The sequence below is a fragment of the Tasmannia lanceolata genome, unplaced genomic scaffold (assembly GCF_043159265.1).
Source record: "Tasmannia lanceolata isolate RefF3 unplaced genomic scaffold, GAP_Taslan_0.1 ptg000018l, whole genome shotgun sequence".
In the NCBI taxonomy this organism is placed as follows: domain Eukaryota; kingdom Viridiplantae; phylum Streptophyta; class Magnoliopsida; order Canellales; family Winteraceae; genus Tasmannia; species Tasmannia lanceolata.
In genome coordinates this window covers 17,934,718-17,955,001 of record NW_027518695.1, presented here as the reverse complement: position 1 = coordinate 17,955,001, position 20,284 = coordinate 17,934,718, and the positions used below count along the sequence as shown (strand labels likewise).

Sequence of the window (20,284 nt, the reverse complement as noted above, 5' to 3'; positions counted from 1 at the left end):
TTCAACCACAGGATCACATGTGAGTTAGGTCTTTTTTTTTAAAGGTAACGAATAACTTTATTAATCAAAATACGCATAGCGTACAAAAGGGGACAAGATGTCCCCAAATGAAGTTAGCAGAGTACAAACAGAACCAAAAGATAAGAGGGAGCGTCATTATGCAAATTCCCCCGCAAAATATGAATAGGAGACAATCGTGTGAGGCGGATTGGCTCCCGTCTTCCTCATCTCGTCTGCGAAAGACAATCGTGTGAGTTAGGTCTTCTCCACCTCATATTTGTCAAATCTTCAATCTGTCATCTTCTTTAGTTTCTTAAAAAAAGGAGAGGGAAAAGAAAAGGATAGAATAAATATGAAACCTTCAAAAACATTAGTTATTCTAAAATTGGGGTTCCTATCCTTTTTTTACTTCTTTCCTCCAAAAACTTTAACTCCACTTATTCAAAAGCTAGGGTTCCCCCCATTTCTCTTCTACATTTTTAGTTTAAAAAAATCCAAAATCCGCAAAGCCCTAACACCACCATACGCCGGGTAGGGTTAACTGTCTTTTCTTCATTCATATATTTCCTTCTACCTTATCATATTTACTCCTTCTCATGGCATCTCTTTCTTCCCTTTAATAATTTACTTCATCAGCTTGTCATGCTATCACCGTAGGGTTAACTGTCTTTTCTTCATTCATATATTTCCTTATACTTTATCATATTTACTCCTTATCATGCCATCTCTTTCTTCCCTTTAATAATTTACTTCATCAGCTTGTCATGCTATCACACGATAATATTTTTCTCTATAAAGGTCAGATCAACTCAAGCTCAAGAAATCCTTGATCATCTTGATGGTTTTGCTATACCCCATGTCGAATTTGATAAAAAGGTAAAGAGGAGAAAGGTCCCCATTAGGAGAAATATCCCAAGTTTGATGGTTGGCATGCCAAGGATCAACTCAATATTGCAAGGATTAACTCTAAAGCTTATACCTGACTCCTGAGGTGCTAGCACAGGTACTTGTTATGTCATCTTCCCGTAATCTCAGGAAAGCTCTCCATGATACGTATTCACAACAACCTGAAGCCCTTACTATACAATTAAGGATGGAGCTCCCTTATCCATTCAAGAGTTTTTATGTCAACTAAAGAGCTTATGTGATCATTCTACTGCAATACAACAGCCCCTTGGTGAGAAAAACAAAGAGAAATACACACTCGTATGTCTTTGCAATGACTATAAGATGTTTATTTTTGAACGATTGTGAAATATTATTAATCAAGAAAATTACGACCACCACAAGCAGAAGCCAAACATAAGCAAAAGTGAATCAAGACCATGAAAGGGAGGAACCAAAAAGGATAAAATTCTCTAACAAATAGTCTCTCTACTACAACATTTTGGGCGAGATCATTGCAGTCTACAACTTCTTCGATATCATCTACAAAAATGGCATGAATATGACTTCGATTGAAGCCATTCGATAACATTAATCGTAAGAAGATTATCATCAACGGATGTAGCGTGTAGCCGCGTACTATGCAACGGGGGAGACTGTGACCATCTTTTCATCCATCGCAACTTCGTCAGAGAGATCAGATGTTTGTTCTCGGTTTATTCAGTATATATTTTATTTTTCCCAACCATATTGTTGATCTAGTGGAGGATTGGGTTTGGGCATCGTGGCCTACCTGGGGCAGGCAGCGGTATTATGGGTGGTTTGGAAGGAAAGAGATAAGAGGATCATTAAGGGGTCTAGCAAAGTAATGCATAGTATTCATCAACAGATCCTATCATGTGTGGTGGGGTCGACAACAATTCTTATGGAGTTCAGAGACTACTTAGAGTCTTCCATCCATCTCTCGTGGGATGCTATTCGCTTGAGCGCACCTCGCATCGACCATTCGCAGCCTAGGTGGTTGCTTCATGACCCTGGTTTATCTAAGCTAAACTTCAACGGTACCAACTTAGGTAATCCGGGCCCAACGTGTATTGGTGGCTTGCTTCTGAAGGATGAGAGTATTGTTGGTTGAGCTTATTTAGGCATAATTGGTGTGATGGATTCAAGCTAGACAGAAGTCCCAACTCACTTGAGGCAGAATGGGCTTGTGGATCCCTCCATGCTCGACTCCCTAGTGGTGGAGGGAGACTTGCTCAAAGTCATCATTGGGTGAATGTTGGGTTGGGGTTTCCTTAGAGATTTACTAATGCTATGGTGGACTTTTTGGACACTATGGAGTGGCATGCGATGTCCTCTGTGCATGCTCTTTGATCTACTAATAGTGAGGCAGATCAATTGGCTCGTTCAGGTGTTGAAAGGCTGGATTTCGAGGTGTTCGATCACCGCCCTTCTGAGGGCCGGGCTTTTTATCTCTTGATTTGCCTTAGGTGCAGCCCTAGCCCTTGACTAGCTTGGTCAAGGTTTTCCCCTTTTATTAATAAAGTTCAATCTATTCAAAAAATAAAAATAAAAATTGCCAACTCTATAAAAAATGAAACCAAATGCTCCACACCACACACATCTCAAAGAGAGATATCTGGGAGGGTACCCTTCATCATTCTATATTCTGTAGTGCTCTAGCAGGCTACTCCGATGTTGACTGCGCAGGTGATCCCAACACAAGAGATCTACCATTGGATTTTGTACCATGGTAAACAATTACAATATTCATGGATGGAAAGAAGCAATGAATAATGTCAAGGTCAAGTGCATTAACATAATATAAAGATATGTCCTATACCATTGCAAAGCTTACATAATTTAAAAATTTACTCCGAAGGGCTGCACATGAGATATGGCCTCTACTATTGCAGAGCTTGAATGGTTGTATGGTGTTACTTTTCATTATGCGTATTTTAGTCATTTGTATGTCATTAGTATATAAGTCACTTGTATATTCTTACAATGGAATGGAAGACATTATATACCTTCCCATATAAAAAAACAACAAAATATGTTTGTATCTTTGTTCTATTTTCATATCACATCTTAACGGTTGAAGGATTCTTAACAGGATTAAGATCCCGGAACATAATGACAGTGTAGAGAGAATAAGTTACTTAATTAGGAAAATGATGTTTGTTTTCTATGAAAAGAAGGGAAGAAAGGCCCTCATGCTTCTATGATTATCTACGACTTGTTTAAAGAATAATGAAGAAAAAATGTCATTGGCAAGTACACAATATGAGTGAAAAGGCACACTTATGGTGAAAAGAAACCTATTGAAGATCTCATTTACTTATTTTCTTTGGATTATGACATCATTAATAATAATGCATATGATCACATTACACAAAAAGAATAATAAGATTCAGCTGAAGACAGAGTCCTTCCAACTGCAATATGCATTTAAGAAAAAATAGATTATTAGATTTTGTTTTTCGTAAAGAAACGGTCATGGTATTTAAAAGAGTCTCAAAGTCTCTACACGTATGCACTTCCATTTCAATGCTGAAACTAATAATATTCAATCGATGGCTAGGATTTGTTGGATCTGTGAGATTTCCAAAGAATCCAAACTATAGACCATCCATGGTAAGCTCCTGCAACGATTGATTCCAATCATCTTACACGTAATCTACACTCCTACGTATGCTATTATAACCATAAAATTGCGGAAAACCAGTGATGTTCAACGCACGAAGCACAAAATGTTTGAAAAGGTCTAATGCAATAATCTGCTTGGCTTTATATCTTTTCGTTCATTGTAAATTAGCAATTACAATTTCATCCAATGCACTACAAATTACGCGCATGAAAAAAAAGAAGAAGTTGAGTTGTGCAACCAAAGCGAGCAGATACACATATCCATTCATTGGAAATGCTGTGAATGTTGGGGGGTGCAAACAAAAGTCTTGGTTGAAGTCAATTGGCCAAAAGGCATATAAAATTTGCCTGCCCTTAATCATAGCTTTGCCTGACAAAAACAAATCAAGTGATTACAAAAGCAACCCCTCAAAATTAAAAGTTCATCAGCAATAGCATTTTTCAGTACAAACTACAAAGATACCATAACTACAGTTGAACTAATGAATGCAGCTCCCACTTCAAATTGTAGCAATACATAGACCTTTGGGTCATAAAGTAGCTTGTATTCTCCTTTTGTTTTTGCTCCCATCCCCATTTCTTGCTAAGATTACAACACAACTTCAGATAGAAATGAGTTCCATCTCTGAGGATAAGATAACCTTATCAACATTTCTTCTCTTCAAAAACAACAGTTTTCTGATTCTTATTTTCTGCATAAGAGAAATGTTTCTTTGTAAATGCCACCTTTTCACCACTTAAGCCTAGCATGAGAAGCAGTTACAACTACTGTATTTTCAGCCAAGATGCCAAAAAAGATACGCAAATTGCCACAAAACAATAAACCAGGGTCCATTTTTGTGAGGGGAAACCTAATGCTCACTCCGCAAAGGGCTTTTGTTTCCATCTTAATTTTGCATATGGGTTTGGGTAATAACAAAATCAGTGAAAATCAGAAGAACAATAGATGGAGAAAGAGAGGTATAAACTAACAGAAGAACGAACAAGAAACAATGAATCCACCAAGGAAAACTCTCTTGCAGGCGTGAATTTTCAACCGCTCTAGAACATCAGCAAATTTATTGAACACTGGAAAACAAATGCTTCTAACAAGAACCGAGTCAACACATAAAACATTGTGCCAAGCAATATAGAGACGGGAAGAGCCGGCAAGGCCTTCTGGTAAACTGCCAAAAGCATCAAAGTGATACCAAGGCCAGCTATAATAGCAAGATAACAAGCATAAACTGTCATGAAATCATACATCGCCGCCCTTCCAACTAACACACTGTAAAAGATAAAATCACCGAGCCCCAACTTAATCGCACCAGAAGAACCCAACCCAATTCCCTCAACTTGCCTACTACTCAATGTAGATTCTTCCTGTCCTTCACTCGGTATTTCCAATCCTCGAGCTATCAACGGTGCTGATAACTCCGAAACAGATGAATTACTAACAGACCCAGCTGAAATCTGACCCTCTTCAGCAATAACCAATCTTGTCTCATCACGACGTTCATCAGTAGTTAATAGATTCCCAAAATTTAAATTCGAATCAGAACCCGAAATCGAACCCAAATCTCTCTTCTCTTTCCACAACCTCCTTTCCACATTCCTAACCGGACCCGGCGTTGAATTTGATCCCAATCCCTGATAGGTAACGGGCCGGGCCTCGTAAACCAAAGCTGGGATTTCTTCATCTCTAGACATAGCAAGTTCTACCAAGAGCCTCAACGGCCCGCCAGGCAACAAAACAGCAGCTAAATCATACAAAGCCATGGCAACCAAAAGGACCCAAGTAGTCCATTCAGGAAGTAATGTAAACCAATAAGCAACCAACATCCCAATAACCACCAAATATCCTTGAGTAATCAAAATTGCCATCTTAGACATAAACACAGAAATCACCCCAACAACAGTGAAATTGAATAGAAGCACTAGAAAAGTAATGCAGTCTATAGGAATACTAAAATCTTTGATCAAGAACAAGAAAATTTCACCACCCATGAAGCCCAAAACAATAAAAGTTGAGAAACCCATGTAATATTTAAGAAACTTGGTGCATCTTATGTAAAAGAGAAAAACTAAAAGGAAAGTTACCACAGTGATAATGGCTACAAATACTAGAGAATTCAAAAGGGCACCTGTGAATTTGCTCCAATCAGAATCTGAAGTATTCTCATCATAAGCTATGGTGGCTATGGTTGTGAGAGAAGATGAAGATGAGGATGAGGCATTGAGAGTTGTGACCAAAACAACAACCAAAAACATGCATGTGGAAACTGGGACTATGATTCTAATGATTTCTTCACCTAGAAATTCAAGGATACTGGTGGGTTCTTGACCTTGATCCATAGGGAAGTGTGGAATTTGGAATTTTTGATGCAGAAATTGATGGGTTTTTTTGTGACTGGTGTTTTGATCTTGATGGGTTTTTTGAAATAGGTTGAAAAAAATGTAATTTTGGATGGTTTTCTCTCTACAACCAAGATGTAGAGGGTTTCTTCACCCTTTTGTTAGCTTGCAGTGGGGATTAAACCTAGACGACCGTGAAATGCAAGGTAGTCCTCGGACTACCCAAGTTGGTAGGACGCCCATTTGGCATAGTCAATAGTGGGCCTAAATATATAAGAGGACTAGTGGGCCTAGATGAGCATCGTGTACCAGTGGGCTTAAATCGGCCAAAATTTATAACAAGAGGGTGATATATTCTTCCCTTTTTATTGCCTGTCCCCATTTTATTCCCCAGGCCACCCTTTTTTTACATCCCATCACATGTATAGCATGGGTGAGGACCATCATTTTGCAATTAGGTGAGGCCCACTACATGGGGTGGACCCACAATTTTACACCGTATGTTTTGATATGGTAGGGACCAATGCGTTTGGTGGGGCCCACCATTTCACACACATGGCCCATCATATCTACCCAAAACCATACATGGTGTGAGCCCCTTATCTTACACCATGTTTTGATAGAGTGGGTTCCACCAACTCCGCTAAAACCCATGCATGGGTTGGGCCCCACCATTTTGCCTCGTGTTATGAGGGGTAGGTCCCACAGTCTCCACCCAACCCAATGACCCATACATAGGGTGGGCCCAAATTCTTCAAACTCTCTCTCTCTCTCTCTCTCTCCCCCTGAGTGAGGATTAAAACTAGACGAACGGTTAAGATCAGCAGGGGAGGGCCACTTGTCCGGTGGATAGTACGGGGTGTCACAATTTAGGGTGATCTAACGGTTCACCACAACAAGATAGTCCTAAGAAGGAGAAAAAAGGGAGTATGTTGTTCATAAAAAAGCCTGGCAGAGTCGAGCGATCCTAACCATCCAATTGGTGGGCTTTAAAGAGACACTTAGAAAACAAAGATCATCAGGGCTCAATATGGTCCACCAATGGATGGTCTAGATCACTACTAACCCCACAATTGTGTTTAAGGTGTAATTGTGATCGTTGACCTTGCAGATCATCACAAGGCGACTCACAATGTTTAGGTCCCCATTTTACACCTGATGTTTTGATATGGTAAGGCCCACCATCTCTACCCAAATACATGCATATCGTGGGGCCCACCACATAAAACGAATAAGTGGGTCCACATCTCCATCCAAATCCTTGCTAGGGCCCACCATTTACACCTCATATTTTGAGGAGGTGGGACTCACAATCTCCACCCAGTTTAAGCCCGGATAGTCAGGTATTTTTACAAAAAGTACTGTATGACTTACACCATAGGATGATCCAAAGCGTCCATTTGAAGAGCCACAACTTAAACAGTTGTGCCCCAAAAGTCATTTTCATACGATGATCTCAGCCCTCCGATCTATAGATCGGAGGGCTGAGATCATCCTATGGAAATGATCATGGGGCACAACGTATTTACGTTGTGGCCCATCAAATGAACTGGACTAATATGATTTTACACCATATAAAAACTTCTCCACCCAAGCCTACATAAGGTGGGGCCCACCATTTTGCAGCATATATTTTGATGGGATAAGGCCCATTGTTTTAAGCCCAAGAACTCCTCCAACATCTATTCAAATCGATGGTTAACATCATTGATTTCATCTGACGGTCTCAATCAGTCTCAGCGAGATTGGACGTACCAGATGCTTTGAAAGCTTCTATAAATACCCTCACCTTAAACCCTCTTCCTTACTGATAGACCTAAGAAAGGGTTTTAGCTCGCGGAGGTTCGTTTTATCTCGCCTCTAAAACCCTAGTTTTTTCATTTCTAGGGTTTCTGTTTCTGTTTTTCAGATTCCGATTTTCCATAACATCGCGTTCATTTCTGTCTCTATCAATGTATGTTTGTTCTCTTGAATGTGTGTTTCTAGGGTTTCATTTGTTTGTTCATTTCTGCTTTTAGGGTTTCATTTGTTTGAGGATCTGTAGCTTATGTGAATCCGTTCTTGTTTGTTTGATGATTAAAGTGATGGTTCCTTTATTTAACTATTTGATTTCTGTTTGGCATGATCTGTTAATGATGGCATTTTACGGTTTTATTTATGAAAAATCAACAGTGGTTGTGAGAATCTAAGTTCATTTTTTTGTGTGTCGTATCTTCAATCTTCAGTGAGATGAAGTATCTGCTTTGTTCATGATGTCTTAGGGTTTTGTTTGCGTTAAGATGAATGGGTTGTGTTGGAATCTTAGTTCAGTTACTGATTCTTATTTGAATCTTATTTCAGTTACTGATCTTTATCTGCATACATGTTCTTAAGATATGGTATCTATTTTGCCCTTCAAAAAAAAGAAGATATGGTATCTATTGTTTCCATAGTTGTCAAACTCTTTCGAGTCAACACTCGAGTCGAGTTGCTGGGCTTTCAAGGCGAATCTCATGGGTGATTGGCCCTTTGAAGACTCGAACGAGTCGCTGGGAGTCGGCTCGAAAAAATAAGACTCTTACAAGATGAGTCACTGGGCCTGGGCTTTCTTGTTTTGATGGTTGAAAACTTGGAAGTTGGAAATTGGAAATTAATTATTTTTGTGCATGCAAGTTACAAGCATATAGTTATTTATATTTTTGGCTAGGTGCTCTATATATGTGCTATTGGAATACATTGTTTTTTACATGCTTCTTCTTTTAATATATAATTATAAAGTCATAAAATTAAGAAATCGAGTCAACTCACGCGCTGACAACTATGATTGTTTCCCTTGGAAATTAGTAGATTGTGATAGTTTGGTTTTTTTTCCTCCTGAAATGTTTTGTACATGTCGACAAGTCATAGTTTTGTTCCATTATAAAAAGTCGTAGTTTTTGTCGTTGAATTTTTCTTCTTTAGGTTTCTTTCAGTGAGCACTAATTAATTTTTCTTTTGAGCATGGTAGATAATGTTGTTTCCTTACTCAAATGGGTAGTCACGGATACAAGCATTCGGTGTATTCAGCTGTGATTAGAGATTTCCTCGAGCATAAAAATGCTATTTTGATATCGCCTCAAGTTCAGTAAATAATATTGTTCTCTTCTTAGAATCATGTCATGGACATAAAATATAAGCAAGTTCTCTTGCTTTATATTTTTGATACATTTCTTTTCTTCCCTCCAAAAAAATATTATAAACACCCTTCATTATCATCACTGATATCAGACCTTGTCCAAAGGGGAAATGATACCCACAGATCTATATTTTGATATTGACACAACTCATTTTGTAAAAAGAGTTTTATAGTGGGATTTTGCTCTTTGGGACTGTAATGGCCCAGCTAATTTAAAAAGTATAAATTGAAGAGGATTACTTTTTATCAAATATGGGAGTGGCGGAGAGTGCGAATATTAATTATCTTTCAACTGTTGTTTAATAAGTCAACTTTATCAACAAAAGCATGATATTGGCACGGAGTCCATAAAATTTAATTCTATTTTTTCCAGTTTTTCCACAGTAGTGCATTTGGAAGTGAAGAATAATTTGAAAACATCCTTGTTCCAGGATCTTCCCCAACAAACATCCTAGTTTCAACTTGTACTAAAGCAGGGTATTATTTTTTACGAAGAAAGGGTTTCATTTTCATGAAAAATGATGTTGAATATGGTGTTAGACACATGGCCCAATTTCAAGGGCCGCTAGGGACCTCACTGAAACATGCTCGACTTCCTAGTTTGCATTTTGTAGAAGCACAGGTCTCTTTGAAATTTTTTATCTGTATCTATTGCAAATACATGATCTATTTTATACTTCAATTTTTGTACACTTATGTGTTTCCTCTATCCCTTCATCTCTCTCTCTCTCTCTCTCTCTCTCTCTCATCAATAAGTTGACAGCAGAGTAACATACTCCCTCCTCAATTGTTAGTTGTATCTTACACGCGCACGCGCATGCATTATTCTGCCCTCTTTAACATGTTGACAGCAGAGTAACACAATTATTGCTGCATTATTTTACATTCATGAGGGGACATCAAAACAAACTGATGGTCTCTTCTTATTGTATATGTTTACATGCAATACATGTATACAGACTCATTTGCATTTTGTGATAGGGTTTGTACACCAGGCACTCTAATAACTTATTTTTTGAAAGATACTCTAATAACTTGTATCTGTGGCAAAAATAGGCACGGTTGCTTTAGTAATTCCCAATGTTTCTTTTGCAAAGTATCTTTCCATATGTATGCACTGACACCAATTTTTTTTTTTTTAAAAAAAGAAAACAGAACGATATGTATATATGTGCAGTATATGATAATGCATCTTTATGTTGGATAAAAGATGGGAAGTGAGAAGATGATGACATCGTGAAGTCTCTAATTATATTGAGCCACAAATTCTACTTCTTTCAAGCTGCCTTTTATTGGTTGTTTTAGTCATTTTTATGCTTGGTTCTTGGTCAATTTGTACAAGGTGACAGAGTTCGAATGATGAGAAGTGTCTTCTTCTGTTGATAATTGCATACAATCTATATAGTTCATTTCTATATTGTATTTTCTTTGGAGGATGAATTACTTACCTCTACTTTCAGATCAAGCTTCTTTATATTATTGTTGGAGAAATGTATTCATTAAGTTTCTGTGTACTAGATTGTCATTTTCCCTTTCTTATTGTGTGGGGTTTGTTTGCAAACATTTATATCAATTATGTAGGCAATGATAGAGGGCACATTCTCACCTTGGACCTTTTTTGTGCAATAAATTACTGCAAAAATTTTAGTTTAAGATGAATATAGTTTGTTATTTTGATGGCATTGGTTAGATCTTGGCAAACGGGGTGTAACACTTACATCATTTTCTGTACCTCTGGTTTAGGTTCTGAGCAATGGCTTTTGCTAGTAAAGTTGGGAATCTACTTAAACAAACTGTGGGGAAGCACATTAATTCTTCAGTCAATCCGTCTATATTCCAAGCAGTGCGTTTCATGTCGTCTTCCAAACTCTTTGTCGGAGGTGCTCTATCTTTCTTCTTTGAGTAATGTATTGTATTTTTTATCTTTGTTTTTTTGGTTGGTAGCTGGGATTGAACCCCCTGACCTCTAAGTCAAAGAACAAAGGCATTGCATTTTTTTATAGCACAATATAGTAATGTCATTAAGATCCTGTCCCAGGACTGTCGTATGGAACTGATGACACAAGCCTGAGAGAAGCATTCACAGGCTATGGGGAAGTCATCGAAGGTATTTCATTTTTTACCTGTCTCACTTTGGCCTTACTAAAATTTCATCTATATTTCTTGTGAAAAATGCTTGTTTGAGATGAGATGGTGGTTGGTTTCAGCACGAGTTATCATGGATCGTGAGACCGGCAGATCAAGAGGCTTTGGCTTTGTTAGTTTCACATCTAGTGACGAGGCTACTTCTGCCATGACTGGCATGGATGGAAAGGTAAGTGGGACTTCAACTGGCGTAACCAATGTGTAGCTTTATGTAGGGAAGAAAAAAAATTCAGTTAATTGGGTGAAACAGCTCGGTCTTAGTTCTCCATGTTGCATGGATTCTTCTAAATGGACGAAGAATCCGTTGCGGACACATCTCAGATTCCAAAACTTCGGGATTCTTTGAGACACGTCTAGATCACTTTTATTTGTTTTTTCTGAATCCTACTTCCACAACTTAACAATTACTGCATATTTTGAATTTTAACCGATAGTAGGTTTCTTAATTGAAAATAAAATATTATATCTACTTAACGTATTAAAATTTTCAATATATTACATTATAACCATATTATTATGTAAAAAAATTTGAGAATTGATTAAAATATTTTGGCGAATCCATGAATCATTCTTTTTGAGGTTTTTTGAGTCCGACTCTTGATACCAGTGTCGGATTCTGACACTTGTATCCATACTGATGCAACATAGTGTGAAACACCTTGGTCTCGGTTACTTCTAATCATTTATGCAGTCTTTTCTATGCATGAGTGTTTAATCTTCTTGCAGGATCTTCATGGCCGAATGGTAAGAGTGAACTACGCCACAGATAGGACTGGAGGATTCGGGGGTGGCTATGGCGGCGGTGGTGGCTATGGCGGTGGTGGTGGAGGCTATGGTGGCGGCGGCAGTTATGGTGGTGGAGGTGGTGGCTATGGCAGTGGCGGAGGAGGCAGTTATGGCGGTGGAGGAAGTGGTGGTTATGGCGGTGATAGTTTTGGAAGCAGTGGTGGTGGTGGTGGTTATGGGGTGGCTGCTGGTGGTGATGGCTATGCTGGAGGTGGCAGTGGTGGCAGTGGTGGTGGTTATGGGGTGGCTGCTGGTGGTGATGGCTATGCTGGAGGTGGCAGTGGTAGCAGTTTTGGAGGGAGTGGGGGAATGGGCTTCGGTGGCGGAGACGCTGATGGCAGTAACCAAAGCAGTGATGTTGATCCTTCTAAAGGGAGCTACAGGGATGACGATGATGACGTCCCTTCTGGCTATGCTAACAAGCAGGGTTGATTAAGATTGATTTGGAAGAAAGCATTAAAATAACTTCAAAAACTATAATTTCTTAAGTAATTGCTCTCCAATCTTCTTGTTAAACGTCGTTATTGTTTAATACTTTAATGTATTGATGTCTATGTTTCTTTGTTTACTCTTTTTCTCTTCGATTCAGATGCTGGTGTGAGTAAAATTTCTTCTTTCGCTGTAAGCTTAGAAAGTAAACATCTAAGAGATGATGTGAAATTTGCTTGGTAGTCTTATTTTCAATTTGGGATAAGATGTGGGTTTTTTGTTCCTACGAACCTGTTCTGTAATTCTTTTCATTCTTCTCCCCGTTGGAGCAGGTGAAATGGGCTGAAGGAGGGTAGGTTTTGAACCGATGAACTTTTTTCTCATCTTTCCAGTTCGAAATGGAAAGATGCAATGTTTGGTTGCACAAAAGCTGTAGAGCATTTGTTTCCCGGTGTGATCTTTAGCAAAAAACCATCGTTGTTTGGTTGCTTAGAGTTTTGAAATCGAAAAAGGATCTCTTGGTTATCAAAAGTTGATTTTTTGCTTGGATTTTCTTGGGTTTTGATGCTGTCTATCTCTCTCTCTCTATATATATTCATAATGACACCTTTACCATTATGACTGAGGTAGCTGCAAGGACACTGCTTGGCTTGTCTCCTGTTGACTACCTGGGTTTTAATTCACGGCTTCTCTTTGGAGTAACTACGCTCAACCAAACAGATTGAATTTTCTTCCCAGTGAAAAATCTGACTAATGGGTATTGTTTTTGCTGTTATTCTCCGTCGTGGAGTTACTTTCTTCGAGTGCTTCATTCATTTATTTTGAGTTAAAGGTTAAAAGAACATGCAGAGTGACTACGTGCAACCAAGCAGGTAAGGGTAAAAGGTTAAAGAACATGCCAATACCTGAATCACTGATCCATAAGTTACAATAGCTGGCAGAAAATCAAAAGAATTTGAGAGTTTTTTCAGTGATCTTTGGTGGAGATGCAGTCACATTTCTCGCGACCAAGTGCGTTGCCCAAAATCAGCGTTTCACTCTTTTGGCTAAGATGAGCTGAGACTAAGCTTGCTACATGGTTGTTTTCTTATATCCTTTGGGTCATCTGATCACATTGGCTGCATAATTAGGAATTGGAATCCACACCCTACTAATTTAGTAATAGAATGAGGAAAATTAAAAATTAAATTTTAATTTAAAAAATCAACAATATTTCATTATTAACGCGGCAAAATCAAAATACTACCTCTTGCAGCCGGGAGAATCAGAATAGGATGCAGTTTTCGGTGCAATCCTTATTCGTCCTATACAATTTTCCTTTTCCTAATAACTATGTTCTCTAGTTGTGTCTTACAAAAGAAAATCAACAACTATAGAGGCAAGAAATTTTCCCTTTACAAACAAGTACAAAATTTCATTCTAGTAATAATTATTCATCCATTGAAAATAACATTCTTTGAGCATTTAGAACTACAGGAGATCCTTGCCTTGTTTTCTCCACAATTTGTTCGATCAATAGCTTCCCCATTTCATCATCTTCTTCATCTTCACTCTGACTCACCTCATTTGATCCTCGACTTCTCGAAACCAACTCCCACAATCTCATCTCCTCGCGATTCAAATTCTTCGATTCCAACCCACCAATCTCAAAATGTGTCAAAGACCCATTTCTCCCACCACCAACAAGACCTCGAAACAGATTTTGATCATTGATCTGTGTACTTTCTTTTGCCGTGGATGGTGGGTCCTGTTCGTCTGTCTTGGCACTCCTTTCAGACTCACTGCAAGCTTCATTGTAAGTGTTTAGAGCATCATCAGATGGATTCAGAAACAAGGGTGGAGCCATGCCAATGCCCTGTTCAATTGGAGTTGGGCTTTCTTGGGTAGATGGTGATACTAATTCATTGTTTGAGTAGTCCCTAGGAGACTTTATCCTCTCTTCTTCCATTAGGCGGAGACGCTTCTGGCTGTACTGGAGTGCTGTCTCAAGCTCTTCGATTCGTTCCTCTAGCCTTGACTGAATGAGTTCGTGCAGACGTAAACTCAGCTCTTTAGGTGATACAGAGTAGTTGGCCGGATACTGGTGCATGGTGGAGCTACCAGTCGCATCTCGGTCTGAGTCATTTTCACCATTGATCGTGTAGGCTCCCAGTTCTCCGTGAACGACATCAGCAATGAGGTCTGGATCAAACTGCGATCAAATATACTGAGTTATAGCTTCTACAAAATGCATTCAGTTCATTCAAAACAGGCCATTGGCCCATATATCAATCATACATTGAAAAGAAACGAAAAAAGATTAAAATGGAATTTTCTCCATTGGAATATCATTGAGCAACAAAGAAGGCTTTTTATCGATACAGATTAAAATGGAAGTTTCTCGATTGGAATATCATTGAACAACAAAGAAGGCTTCGAAATGCACAAATACAAATGCCACTGATTATCAAAGAAATGGCTTTGGCAGAACTCAACAATCAGGTACAGGGATATGTAACTATACCGAGACATTGCAAATTAGTATCTTATCATTATTTTTTCTTCTAGAGGTAGATAAAACAAGGAATTTACCAAAATCAGTTGAAACTCCAAGAAGAATTGGGGGTTTCTTGCCATAGCATAAACATATTTTTATGTGACACGCAGAGGACAAGATATGTACCCAATGGCGTATCCCAAAGTGGCAGCTATCCACTTAAAGTCCAGTTGAAGTATCAATGTAAAGTGGCAAATAGTTAGATAACCACACCTCGAGTGTCAAAGAAATTAGGGTTCATCCCTGAAATGATTTCGACTATTTTAAACAACCCGTCGTGCATTGGGCCCTCCTAATGATGATATGCGATGGTTTGGTTTCCTTAAGTACAACTTATGACCCCTTAAAAAAGAAGAGATCTGCATAAATGAGGAGCAGCGAGCAAGTTCATTTGCTATAACTGCCATGACATCATCTCAATGTCGTGGGAACCACTAATTTATGCTACAGGAATTCTCTGTGGCTGCGCTTTCCATAGATTAAATTTTGAACCATACTATATGGGGCTTTAGCTCAATTGGACAAAGAATTCATGCTTTAACCTTGAGCTTGCAAGTTCAATCCCTGGGTTATGTACTATAATAAGAAGAAGAACCCCATACTATACTGTTTTGCGGCTTTAAGGATTGGTTCCAAGCCTTAAAAAAGGGTGTTTATTTTTTACGCCCAAGGCTGAGATGTTCTGAGCTTGAAAAGCAGGCAACTGAAAAGTCTGCAGACCAACTCTAATAGCAAAACCTTCGTGACAATTCATACATGACTAAGGCCCTGTCCGTTTGAGATTATGGTAACCGATGTTGAGCCTCCAAACCTATTATTGGACTCAAAATCAATGTAATTTGAGACCAATAATCGGCTTGGGCACTCACCTTCGGTTGTCATAATCTCAAACGAACAGGGCCTATATAATCATGATGTGGAATGTTAAAACCCTGCTCGTTTAAGATTATGAGGACTGATTGTGAGTCCCAAACCGACTATTGGACTCAAATTTATACATAATTTAGAAATGACTGAATGTACACTCTCGAAATAATATTCGTGATTGCTCTATACATAGTCCACAAATACTAAAAGAAGTGCTCAATCCTCTAGGAAGGTCTTCATGGCTGTCCTAGCGCTACTAATCCTGAATCCTTTTCTTTGTTCTTTCTATTCTTATCTTGGTCCTTCAGTTCCACTTCTCACTGGAAAAGTTTCTGAGCTTCAATCAAATCCAGACTTTCTAATATCAGACCATCACGAATTTGGAATTCGTGTTTAAGGAACCCAATGTTGAGGGTAAAATTAGATATGTTGAGGGCAAAAAATGTCATTTTCTACAAAAACCCGCTATCGCATCCCATTAAAAGAATTAGGGTTTTACCCATAAGGAGGGACTCTGCTCCTCCAAACTCTCTCTCTCTCTCTCTCTCTCTCTCTCTCTCTCTCTTCAATGCAAGCTCTGCTTCAAAGCCATTCTTTCTTCTCCAGATCTTCGCTGGTGTTGGAATACGACGGATTCCGGCAATGCCTAACGATTTCCACCGATAGAAGAGTCTCTGAGATCCCGGCCAAGTACAGGCCCCCACTCCGGCATCGACATTGGCACCAATCACGGCATCACCACCACAGGTGAAATCACCGGTGATTTCTCCACTGGCTCCTCTCTAATCCCTTTCCCCCTTGGCTCTTTTTCCAAACCCTAAAATCCCTAATCTCTCACGGGAAAACCCTAGCAGGAGGAGCTATCTAGAAGCAGATAATGACCATCATCTTGTTCATTGGAAACAAGTCTGTCTGCCTAAATGAGCAAGTAGATTTGATATTAAGTGCATTAGGAATCAAAGTCTACTTTATTGGCAGAATGGTGGTAGAAGCTTTTATCTAATCCCTAGCAAAGCAAAAAGCACCTACCACGTTCTCGATTCTCGAAGTACATGGCAAAAGTAAACGAAAATTACAATGATACCCCATAATAAGGGAATGCGTAGAACATTGAAGAACACAAAACAAATGGCTGAGCTACCTTAACTGCTAATACACCCACAAGAACAAGCAAGTTACCGTAGGCTGACAAAACATCAACTTGTTACTAAGGTTTTAAATTTCAGTTTCGGTCGCCACGGGAACAAGAACATTTCGATTTTGGTTAGCAATTTTGGTGGAAATCCTGTAAACTCATGTAAATGTATGGAAACATATGCAAATGATAAAATCCTAATACGGAGTTTCAGGAAATGATCAAAATGCAATCTTACCTCACCGACATCAGATGATCTTCTCTCCAAACACGAACCATTCATGTTCAGTTCCAACCTCTCTAGTTCAGCTTCAAGTTCTGCTTCAATTTTACTCATTGACTCTAAGTTCTCTCCGAACTTTTGAAAGTGTGGCTCCTTACCAATATATTTGGTAGATCCATCTCCTTCCTGCCCAGGGGAACATGCATCTGGAGCCTGATAAGAGCGATAGTCGAGTGTATCGATAATACCAGTTGAAGGGTCATCAATTTCTTGGAATTCACAAGCCTCATTTGCTAGCTCCTTCACAGTAACTGAATCTTTCATCTCCAGCTCCTCCTGTAAATCTTGAACTAAGTTTTGGGCCTGCTTCAATGACTCATTTAATTTTTCTACTTCTCTTTTATTTGATAGAAGGGTAGACATCGCGCCGATACTAATCCCAAGACATAAAAGAAGCATTCCATCAGGTGAACCTGGCAGAATTGCACCGTTAAAGAGTGAGCACACATCAAGAAAAGAAAGGGACAGACACTAATTAATATTCAATCGGATTCCACTCTCCAGTGTGAAATGACCAATAAAAGAACAGCTCACTTCACAATAAGTGAAATGAAATATGCACCTTCTATTGATATAAAAAATAGAGACAGATGACTCGATTGTATCAATTGACTCACATTAAAATAGCTACATAATACTAAAAACCGAGACAAAAATCGGGTTCATACTGTGAAGCAACATACGAGATATGGAGTAGATAATTAGAGAAATGGATTAAAATTATAGATGGAAAATTGTCTCCAAAACATCATATAAATCAAAGAAACTTCTCAGTTGTAATGACAACATGTCTTTCTACATATTGCCAATATTTAGGAATGTGCATTACACAATATGAGTTTTGTCATGAGGAGATGGTAGACAAAGTTGGGAGAGGCCGAATTCATACGCAATTACGTTATCCAAATTTAAGTCAAGAATGCGATATAAGATTCCTCAAGAACAAGGAAAAAGGAACAAAGTTGAAAGAGGTCGAATTCATATACAATTCAGTTAGTCAAATTTAAGTCAAGCATGCAACATAAGATTTCTCAAGAACATTTAGAAAGCATCGCGGTTACACAGCCGAAACAAATGACATGGAACTACCTTGCGAATGTAATTGTCTGCCACTGCGATCCCTATTTGAAATGCTTGATCTCCCAGTCTCACTTTCGCTTACACTCAAATCAATCCCATCTTCCCTGTGCAACTTATGTATTCCACTCTCAAATTGTACACCCAAAGAATCATTACTTGACTTGCTGATTATTTGGTTTCCTTCGGTAATAAAGAATGGCCTTATGGTTGGCTTCGAGAGCGGTGGAAGTTCACTAAAAACATATTCTTCTGCTTCAACATGTTTCTTATACAACTGAGCAATGAGGCAACTTTCTAGAGAACTCAGAGGCCTCACAGAATACCAACGAGGTAATTTACTGTCAAGAGACCTTCTATCTCTACCTAACCTGATTTGTTCCGGCCGCAATATATTAGCCCAGTCATTCAATTCATAGCAAAAATTTTCGACAACGTCGGCATTTCCCTCTTCCACTTGATGATGTTCCTCTCTAAACAAGTGTGGCTGCAAACTCTCCAAAGAAAGTACATTGGGCTCCTCATACTTACCCAAATTCATTGACATTTCCCCGCCAACCCCACTACTAGGAACCATTTCTAAGTGTGAATTATCTGAAAATCTTTCATCTGAATTGGAAGGATCTCTACTCAAAGTAGCCTCTTTGCCTAAGTGTCTTTGCAACCGTCTGCGGAGAGGACAACTCCAACCATTTTCCCCTAATTTTTTGGGTTCGACGCTCTTGTGATTAAGCTCTTTTTCAAGTGAAGGGTTGGAATCAGACTTGCCACTAGTTAAGTTTCCACCAAATGATCCTGATAAAACTTCCCTCTCCTTAAACACATTCTGCCAGTACTTAGCCATATACCCAGCACCAGCAACAGCTAAAACAACCCATACATCCATTTCTTACTTTCCCTTAAAAATACTACCTAACTCAGTTCACAAAAACTCTCAAAACAATCCTTCCCTTTCACTCCAAATCCCCATACCAAGTACTCAGAAAATACATAAATCCAGATGAAGCAATCAATGCATAAACCCAAAAATGCAAAGCAGAAAAACCCCACAAGGGCAGGTACCAAACAGCTATTGGTAAAATCACAGATAGAAAAAACCTTAAAATAAAAGATAAAGTAATAGTAAAAACCCAGAACAAAAAATTTGAAAAACCCCTCAAACAGTAAGCTTTCTATGATGCAAAATCGTCAACCAATCAACCCCAATCCAAAAACAAAAACATTCCAAGATAAACCCAAAAGATAATGGATTTGGGAAACCCATCAAAACCCATATGAAGAAACCTTTGCACTGCAAAACCCATGTCCTAGAATTCCCCAATACAACTTAAAACTTGAAAGCCAAAGAACCCTATTTCTCTCATCCAGACATGAAAAGGAATAGTTTTTCCTCCGGGAAACCCAACAACAATCCAACATTCCAAATCAATAGATTGTTGATTGGAAATCCAAGATAAAACATACCCATTGATCTATTATCTACTGACAAATAAGAGAGAAGAATCTTTTGAAATTTTCTGTGGATTTTAATATTAGCTGTCTCTTTGAAATTTCAAAAAGAATTTCTAGGTGAGAAAATAGGGACCTTTCATCGGCCACCTAGGCATCTTAAGATTTTCAGGTAAGAGAAGAGTTTTTTTTTTTTTTTTTGGTACTGATATTGGCACTACCATGTTTTAATAATTGCAAAAACTCAGCTTGTCTTTTCTTTTTTAATTGGCTTCTGACTGCTTTTTAGAACTGTAATAACCTTTGAAAGGTGTTTAAATAATAAAAGACAAGATAAATTAGTGCAATTATCAAACATGGTAGTGCCAATATCAGTATTTCTTGGTGAAGGACCCTTAAATTATTTCTAACTCCAATCAATATCCACTGTCTAGATGTTTAATCTTGACAATCGAGACATTTCACCTTCTGCTGTCACAACAAATGAGCTGCTACAATAACGGTCCGCTGATTAGATGATCCTAGCCATCCATTTATTGGACTTTTCCACATTGA

At 38.6% G+C, this 20,284-nt stretch overlaps 3 protein-coding genes across 5 annotated transcripts; 1 reads left to right on the top strand and 2 right to left on the bottom strand.

The window, feature by feature from the left end:
* Window positions 1-3,629: 3,629 nt before the first annotated feature.
* PS2 (Presenilin-2) lies at window positions 3,630-6,089 on the bottom strand. 2 transcript variants are annotated; one of them, XM_077360594.1, is made up of 2 exons: window positions 5,658-6,088; window positions 3,630-5,375 (listed from the first exon to the last, which is right to left on the bottom strand). In XM_077360594.1, the coding sequence occupies exons 1-2, from the start codon at window positions 5,866-5,868 to the stop codon at window positions 4,576-4,578; spliced, it is 1,011 nt and encodes a 336-aa protein (XP_077216709.1). In that variant the 5' UTR covers window positions 5,869-6,088; the 3' UTR covers window positions 3,630-4,575. The 2 variants fall into 2 exon arrangements, with proteins under 2 accessions (XP_077216709.1, XP_077216708.1); XM_077360593.1 differs by having other exon boundaries at window positions 3,630-6,089.
* Window positions 6,090-7,554: 1,465 nt separating this feature from the next.
* Window positions 7,555-12,521, top strand: LOC143851446 (uncharacterized). 2 transcript variants are annotated; one of them, XM_077360888.1, is made up of 5 exons: window positions 7,555-7,710; window positions 10,766-10,902; window positions 11,061-11,129; window positions 11,230-11,336; window positions 11,894-12,521. In XM_077360888.1, the coding sequence occupies exons 2-5, from the start codon at window positions 10,776-10,778 to the stop codon at window positions 12,383-12,385; spliced, it is 795 nt and encodes a 264-aa protein (XP_077217003.1). In that variant the 5' UTR covers window positions 7,555-7,710; window positions 10,766-10,775; the 3' UTR covers window positions 12,386-12,521. The 2 variants fall into 2 exon arrangements, with proteins under 2 accessions (XP_077217003.1, XP_077217004.1); XM_077360889.1 differs by having other exon boundaries at window positions 7,671-7,822.
* Window positions 12,522-13,762: 1,241 nt separating this feature from the next.
* On the bottom strand, window positions 13,763-19,786 carry LOC143851067 (uncharacterized). The gene is made up of 3 exons (XM_077360387.1): window positions 18,293-19,786; window positions 17,159-17,616; window positions 13,763-14,573 (listed from the first exon to the last, which is right to left on the bottom strand). Exons 1-3 carry the CDS (start codon window positions 19,164-19,166, stop codon window positions 13,812-13,814), a joined length of 2,094 nt encoding a protein of 697 aa, XP_077216502.1. The 5' UTR covers window positions 19,167-19,786; the 3' UTR covers window positions 13,763-13,811.
* Between the last annotated feature and the right edge of the window lie 498 nt (window positions 19,787-20,284).

Coding starts and splice junctions, on each gene's coding strand:
- PS2 (XM_077360593.1), bottom strand. CDS start 5,868: ATGGATCAAGGTCAAGAACCCACCAGTATCCTTGAATTTCTAGGTGAA.
- LOC143851446 (XM_077360888.1), top strand. CDS start 10,776: ATGGCTTTTGCTAGTAAAGTTGGGAATCTACTTAAACAAACTGTGGGG. Junction 10,903..11,060: donor TTCCAAACTCTTTGTCGGAG/GTGCTCTATCTT, acceptor ATCCTGTCCCAG/GACTGTCGTATGGAACTGAT. Junction 11,130..11,229: donor CTATGGGGAAGTCATCGAAG/GTATTTCATTTT, acceptor GGTTGGTTTCAG/CACGAGTTATCATGGATCGT.
- LOC143851067 (XM_077360387.1), bottom strand. CDS start 19,166: ATGGATGTATGGGTTGTTTTAGCTGTTGCTGGTGCTGGGTATATGGCT. Junction 17,617..18,292: donor CAGACAATTACATTCGCAAG/GTAGTTCCATGT, acceptor CAATTCTGCCAG/GTTCACCTGATGGAATGCTT. Junction 14,574..17,158: donor GATCATCTGATGTCGGTGAG/GTAAGATTGCAT, acceptor ATTTGATCGCAG/TTTGATCCAGACCTCATTGC.